Source organism: Diaporthe citri (genome assembly GCF_014595645.1).
Source record: "Diaporthe citri strain NFHF-8-4 chromosome Unknown scaffold_3, whole genome shotgun sequence".
In the NCBI taxonomy this organism is placed as follows: domain Eukaryota; kingdom Fungi; phylum Ascomycota; class Sordariomycetes; order Diaporthales; family Diaporthaceae; genus Diaporthe; species Diaporthe citri.
The window spans coordinates 4555901-4563195 of record NW_025064848.1 but is presented as its reverse complement, the minus strand read 5'-3'; the positions used below and the strand labels follow the sequence as shown (position 1 = coordinate 4563195).

The following is a 7295-nucleotide window of genomic DNA, read 5'->3' as shown; positions in this document are numbered from 1 at the left end:
ACAGTCTTCCATGGGAATTGATCAATGAATGATTCCATCGCCAAAACTTGTTGATTTGGTAGTGTCCTGATTTCGCCATCTCACTAGAACCTCTGTGTGGTTCCCGCACGAGCTGCCCCAGGACGTGGCCGGTATTATCGGCAACACTGTCAGCGTAATGGTCAGTAATTGCTGATGTGTGGTATTCAACGTGAGCAGAATTCTCAGTTATCTTCTGATGTTTTAATATAGAGTCAGATCTTATTAAGTATGAGTATTCATGTATAAAGGTTTATAAAATGCAAAACATAATTTTAAAAATTATAAATGAGTAAAGCACAAGAGTTAGATAAAGAACTTTGCTCCTACTGAGATAAAAATTTGGACCATACCAGGATCGAACTGGTGACCTTCGCATCTCTAACCATATGTGAGCACAAAGGCTCAAATATAAGAACGACGAGATAATCCACTACTCCAATGGTCCTTTGTAAGCTTTGGAGAAAAGCTTGTTAAGTAGTGGCTTCAGTAAATAATTTCAAATTTTCTTGTTTTGACTTATGTCTTGGGTTTATAAAATGTTATTTGGTCTATCCTTTCATCAAGACATGAACTACAGACTAGTTGTTAGTTTCCTGGGCTAGCCAAGCAATTGTGTTGAGTTGTGTCCTAGTTGGTTTAATGAATGTGCCTATTTGGCCTGGGCCAAGACCTTCAAAGAGTCCATCGTGTTCTCTGAGCTTTTGGTTGAGTCGACTGAGGAAAAGTCAAGCGTGGCCATGGACATCACCTTTGGCTTCAGCTCAAGCTACTCACCAGACCGGCTCTCACTGCCTCTGAGCACCATTGCACCGATGACCCGAGGCAGAAGATCTGATGACCAGATCTGTTTGATGTCCCGACTTTTGGACGCCTGGGTTGGCGTTGACATTCCCGCAGAATAACCTGTCACCAGTTGGTTCTTTCCCTTGTTCTGAGCCTTTTGTTCTGTCTGACCCTTCCTATCACCGGAATCAGCCCTACGCAGAGCCGTCTTGAGTTGGCCCAATGCATCGATCAGCGCAATGAGGCTAGTGTTGATGGCCTTGCTTTCAGCTGAATCGGCCCGGACGTCAGCCTTCTCGTGGCTGGCCAGATCGACCAAGGTGATAGACCCGGCCGCGGAGAAGCTCAAGGCAGGTGAAGCAATGGCACCGTGACGGGCTCTGGTTAGCGTCGCTCTGAGCGACGTGTCCGTGTGGCTTTCTCCAGTGCGTTTTCAAGGCCTTTTCCATCCACCACCTTAACGCGGCAACAATGGTCACTAGGGTCAAGTATGCCGTTGGACTTGAGAAGCTTCAGCTTTTTTCGCTCCTGTCTGTGATGCTCAGAGGAGATCAAAGAGACTGTCAAGGTAGATCTCTACAGACCGCAGGCTGATGCACTCTTCCTCGCCACTGTCCTGAGGCGGCTCATTGTCCACAGACCTTGCTACTCCAGGCTCCTCAATGACATCGCTGACCTCAACTTCGGGAAAGATAAGCCGCACGACATGGTCCCAGATGCCCTGACTCGTCCAGGACTTCCCTGTCCCAGTTCTCCCGCAGAGGATGATGAGCAAGCGCTCACCGCGGCGCCCTGCGGTACGCGCTTGATACGATGCAGTTTGTTGTCATTGTTGGCGGTTCCGATGGCATCTGCCACACCGCCAACAACAGAACCAGCAGCTGGAACCACGCTGCCGACTGAGGCCATGCCGACTGCGATGGCTTCCGGAACGAGGGCCACGAACAGGGCTGGGACTGGCTGGATCATGAGAGCTGCGACAGCCAGCAAACTAATCGGCTTTATGTAGGAAAGTATTTTATATATTCTTTCGCTGCTGATGGTAAGAGAAGCAAGGTCTGCAAGCGGACAAAAGTGCTGGCTGAGATGAGCGATGTTGGCCGAATTGATGATTGTGGCGGAAGCCCATGCTTGATTTGTAAGTGTTTTATACGGTGTTTAAGAGACTAAGTGGTGGTCTCGTTTTTAATCTATATATATATGCTTCTTAAGCAATATGCATCCAGTCCATCCACATAATAATAAACGCTTAAACACTCAGCGTTAAAAAAAATATAATGTTAATAATAATAAATTTTAAATATAAAATATAATAATTTTATAAATATAATTTTAATTAAAACTTAATTTCTTTAAATTTATATTAATAAGTATCTTATATAAGCTTTAAAAAAACCCTTATTAATTAATTTATTAACTTTAATAAAAGTTAAAATAAAGAATAATTCCATTAATAATTATTTATAATTATTTTATAAAGTTATTATAAAACTTTTAAAGAAAAGTAAATAAGATATTTATAATAAAATAAGTAATATAAAGAAATATAATTATATTATATTACTTTAATTTTACTTTTTTATTATAAATAATTAAAAAATACCTTAAAGTATTAAATAATAATTAAAAATAAACCGTAAAAAAGGGAGTTTAAGGTTTCTTTAATAATAAAATGTAAATAAATATATTAAGCTAAATGCAAATTTATATATAAGCTTAGGGAAGAATAATTGGAAAGCTAAGTAGATAGCAGATAAACTAATGAATAGTTAATTTTTTTTTTAAAAAAAAACATAATGTGGCCGAAGCCTTAAGAGACTAAGAGTGTATCAAAGCATATTCCACACGGCAAGTATAGATATTAGCAGGTGGAGCATAAGTGATAGACCAGTACACCCAGGCCGTTTTGTTCCGTCCCCTTCTTTAATGGACATGATTCCCAAACCATCAAGAAGCCCATGAACTCTCAACAGCCAAAAAGCACACATCAGATCGCCAGCCGAATCCTATCAGCCGCCTTTCCAACCCTGTTCGCCTCAACTCCAACTTCAATGCTTTGGAAAGCACTCAGCATCTCGGCCGGCTCGCACATGCCTGATGACTGTGTTGCTTCCGAATCTATTGCACTCGCATTCCACAGAGTAGCTGTGCTGTTTTTGTAGAATCACACACCACCCGTCCAGTCTGGCTATATTCCAGCTGTATGGTTGGACAGGAACCGGTTGCTTGTGTTCCACTGGACTGTCCGTGTGGCGTGGGACCGGGACTCCCAAAGGCAAATGTTTGCTCATTAAATAAGAAAAAAGATTCATCTAGCAGCTTAGACAAAGCCCTGACCAAGGGCGATAATGATACCATTATCAGTGTGGAGAACACAGCTTCATGTTGAGACTGGAAGTCAAGGTATTACCAACATCCACGCTTGTAAGACAGACAACACAGAGCTTAAGCACAGCACAACACTGGATCATACCTGCATATCATCTCATGGTTTATAATCTTCAGCTCTAAACTGTGACAATCCTGCCAGTAGCCACAGCTCTATTGGAAAGCCCCCAGCGCGCTCAGTGGCCTTATCATCTGAACTCACCAAACCACACGTTTAGCTACAGTGGGTCACTTTAACCAGGTTGTTTGCAGTGATACTAACTCATCTCATCTAACCCAAATGGACTCTAGAAGGCAAGACCCTCGCCTACGCAGGTGCCACCAGGAACCCAATCACCAACTGACGTAGCGAAACCAGAAACTTGCAACACAGCTGCTGCGTGGCAAGGTCAGATAACCAGGCAATCGGTGTCTGCATTGCGGCCTTCGAAGGGACGAATACTCATCAAAGTGGTCTTTGAATGGAAGGGAAGGCATGTTATATAGTCTGCAGGTCCATCAGTCCGCAATATTAAAGCAACCTAAACATCTCAAAAATATACAGTGATCCTTATAGGGTGTCTTAGCCGCAGACTATGGCCAGCACCTGCTGGTCCCATCGCCCCACTAAGTGTTCATTGAGAATACTATCTCAGCCAAGTCCAATTCCATGGAGCTTCTAACGCAGTTCACATAATATCATGCCTCACATTTCCCCCTCAGCATCTTACAACCCATATAAATAGCACGGGTCTTTAACATAAAGTGCTAATCACAGCCTTTGTAGCTGGTTGAAAACACGTAAAGACTCAATATCAATATAGGAGACAGCGGGGCCGTAGTAGTCCTCAATAGCCAAGCTTATCTTAACACTACTCCAGTCTTCGTCCAAAATGGGTAATTATACATCTATCAGACTTGGATAGGATAGAAAGCGCTCATGTCTCCACAGGAGACAACTTTCCATAGGGCCTTCCGCCGGCACCTGTTAACATTTTCGTGGGGGCCTGGTTGATCCTTCTGCTCGCTTTTGTCTCTTCTCAAGTCTTGAAACTTCCCTCTACTTTTCCTCTCCAAGGTCCTCCAACGTCGCTCATCGTCATGCTCGGCGCAGTCGAGGCTTATTAACAAAACCCTGTGGCACCCAAATCTTGTGCAGAGGCGCTCAATCCCGACCGTTGAACTTTACGTATCGGGTCCAGCTGTCAATAGCTGACTCATATACACTGGACGCAGCAATGGCGGTCCAGGTAAACTGCCTCATGGGAGCTGTGCAACCTTAGTCTTACGGTTCCGAGGTTGATTGGGCTTCCATGGCGGCAGGCAAAGCTTCCGTGTCGCCACGCAAAGCCATGGCAATAACGGCGAACTCAGGGGGCAATCCAACGACAGCCGTCGTTGAACGTTGCGGCGTCGATGCCATCCAGTCACTTGGAAATGAGCCATGTCACTTCCCGGGCAACCATTAATTTTTTCTGCACAGGCTCCTCATGCTGCAGCCGGCGCGGTGTTGCCCATGAGCTGTTTGATGCGGATCAGTACCAGCGTCTTGTCGTTGCCAACGTTGCTCACAGAAGGCTGTGCTTCGAGATGGCGACTGCCAGTTGTAAGCACCTCGCAGGAGGATATACAAACAACGCTGCAAGATACAGGCAGCATGTGGTAATGTCGGTGGTGCAGACTTGCTGACGTCTGGCCTGGCAAGGCATGTCAGTGAGTGTCAGTGGGGCCAGTGTTGAAGAAGGCCCTCACGATGTGCACGTGGCATCTGTGCCTGCTCAGTGTTGGCGCCGTGTCTGCTCACACCACGGGGAGGAGACACAAGGGCTAGCTGATCAGATTCAGGTTGGTTTCCCAGTGGTGCAGTTTGCATAGAAACCGTTCTTGGTATTGGATGACGCCGACAAACCCCTCAGACCGGTGAGGAGCACCGATAAGGGCCTGTGAACCCGAGGGGCTTTCGGACCCGCAGTGATATCGAACGCTGAATTCTGATGACTGCATTGCAGCATCCTCCTGGACTTTCTCCAGTTGACCCTGTCTCGACAGTCCGACAACAGCCCAAGCCAGATGGCGCATCTCCTGTCTGTCACCTGTCTGATGGGGTGTGAAGGTGAGCCCCCGGTGGACACGAATGGGTCGATTGGTGCCTGGAGTATTGGCCCCAGACCTGGCGCAGTGCCGCTCCTTGTCCTTTGGTCCGACGAGTATTCGTGCACATCTTCTGACCGACTGGGCACAGCAACTGGGGCAGTTTTCTCGCTTTTCTTGGGCATCTGGGCATCCGGATCACAGATCAGCCAGGTTGCCTGGCTCTCGCTAGATAGGGACACAAGTCAGAACCGATGCTGACTCGAGAGTGGCTTCTTGAGCCGGCTCGGATGCTGGGACAATGGAGTCTGAGGGATCGCAGTCGTGGGTTTCCTGCCCGAGTAGTTCCCCTCCCATGCGATGGAGCTCTCCAGCCCACTGTACGTACATACTGTAATCATCCTCTGAGCTGTTGGGCAGCCGGGCGGGGGCCAACCCCAGTCAATTGCGAAGGCCCCCCCCCCCAGGATCGGAACCAAGGCCGAAGTGACAGGCTTCTCCACCCCGGGGATTTTATGCTCGGGTGCCGGAAGTGCAGGGTGCAGGATGCAGGAATGCCCTATGCAAGCTGCGAGAGTCTTTGTGCATAAAAGTACGGTCTCGACCGTTACTTATACACGCACCCAACCACGACGGGCCAAGTCCTCGGACATGCGGATTGCACGTCGGAGCTTCCAAGGCCACGGCCGCAATATCTGGGTGCCGCAACTAGTGGATTGGCCTACTGCACTGACTGTACTGTACTGTGCAAGTTCGGACCAGGGCTACTGTGCTGTGCCTACCAAGGCATGTGTGCGGTCGATCCCACCCGGTACACTGTGCCTCGGAGCGCCTGGCTCAGAGCTGCGAAGCTCACGAGACACGCGGGCTGCTGTTTGACCTCACCGCGGCCCTTTTCTGCGACGAGGACTGCAGGAATCAAGCATCCTGCACGCTGCACCTGACAATCACCAATTCGATCTGCAGTCTCGACGCCCAGGGGGCCCCCCCCCCTCAAGCATCTGCCATCCAGTCAGCACCCTCGCGAGCCGCGGTGACATCGTGCAATTGCCGAGCAGCGGCCAATTAAGCGACCAGCAGATCCAAAGTGCCCCACGAGATGAAATGGAGGTGAGCGCCAAGTGTGTCCACATCTTGCCACCCACACCCACACCCACACCCACACTCGCATCCGCTGGCCACTGGCCGCTGGCCGCTGGAATCCGCATGGAGAGGCGGATTCCCTCACATATTGCGCGCTTTCTCGCTACCGCCCGCGGCTGGGCTGGTGTCTATAACAAGGGAGCCCTTTCCGTGATATAGGGCCACCAAAACTGCTACCGTCCTGCGACTCTCGTACGACAGGAAGCCGACTGATCTGCCCTTTTCCGGGCCATTCTCCTCGTGTCCGTGGAGCTCCAGACAATCATGTACCCTTTCAATCCCGTGATCAACAGGCTGCATCGGTGCCGTGACAACCAAGATGGGCCCCCTTTGTGGGCTCAAATGAAATCCAAATCAGAAGCAGACACCCTACCGAATTCTAATTCCATATTCGGTCGAGCGGCCTCAGGTATATCCCCGTTTGGGAAATCGCTCACTCTCCCAAGCAGTCATCATCTCCGCCGGGCGTGACATCGGCACTGGCCTGGATGGGGGCAGACCCCCTCCATGCTCGTACTTGGGAGCTCTGCACATAGCCCTCGAGCTGAGATGCAGTAGCGCAGGGAAGACCCAGTCAGACGGCGATCCCAGCAGGATTTGCTTGTTCCACACTGTCTAGTTTCTCGGCTTGGCCTGCGATGACAGTCTCCCGGGGGCCGCTGTCCGACCTCCCATGGGAAAGGGGGTGTTCCGTATTCCAAACCTTGCTGGATCTTGGCTTAGTGGCGTTGTGACATTGTCGACAGGATTCCAAGTTGGCTTTGTCCTCGAGGCATCGCGTTGCCGCCCACTTGCTAAATTTGCTGCCGCCCAACACAGAAATTGCCGAGTTTGATCGATTCACTACTTAGTGGTCAGTGTGCGTGTAGTGGATGGTCCCACGATAGAGT

The 7295-nt window shown here is 49.0% G+C and overlaps 2 protein-coding genes and 1 non-coding gene across 3 annotated transcripts; all 3 read right to left on the bottom strand.

The window, feature by feature from the left end:
• Nucleotides 1-361: 361 nt before the first annotated feature.
• On the bottom strand, nucleotides 362-466 carry INS49_008808. Its single transcript has one exon. It is a non-coding gene; the product is annotated as a tRNA-Ile (tRNA).
• Nucleotides 467-670: 204 nt separating this feature from the next.
• On the bottom strand, nucleotides 671-1773 carry INS49_008807 (uncharacterized protein; the record flags this gene model as incomplete). Its single annotated transcript, XM_043169546.1, has 4 exons — nucleotides 671-735; nucleotides 796-1184; nucleotides 1389-1525; nucleotides 1588-1773. The coding sequence occupies 4 exons, from the start codon at nucleotides 1771-1773 to the stop codon at nucleotides 671-673; spliced, it is 777 nt and encodes a 258-aa protein (XP_043027226.1).
• A 2886-nt stretch (nucleotides 1774-4659) lies between these two features.
• On the bottom strand, nucleotides 4660-4939 carry INS49_008806 (uncharacterized protein; the record flags this gene model as incomplete). The annotated part of the gene is made up of 2 exons (XM_043169545.1): nucleotides 4660-4868; nucleotides 4933-4939. 2 exons carry the CDS (start codon nucleotides 4937-4939, stop codon nucleotides 4660-4662), a joined length of 216 nt encoding a protein of 71 aa, XP_043027225.1.
• Nucleotides 4940-7295: the final 2356 nt, after the last annotated feature.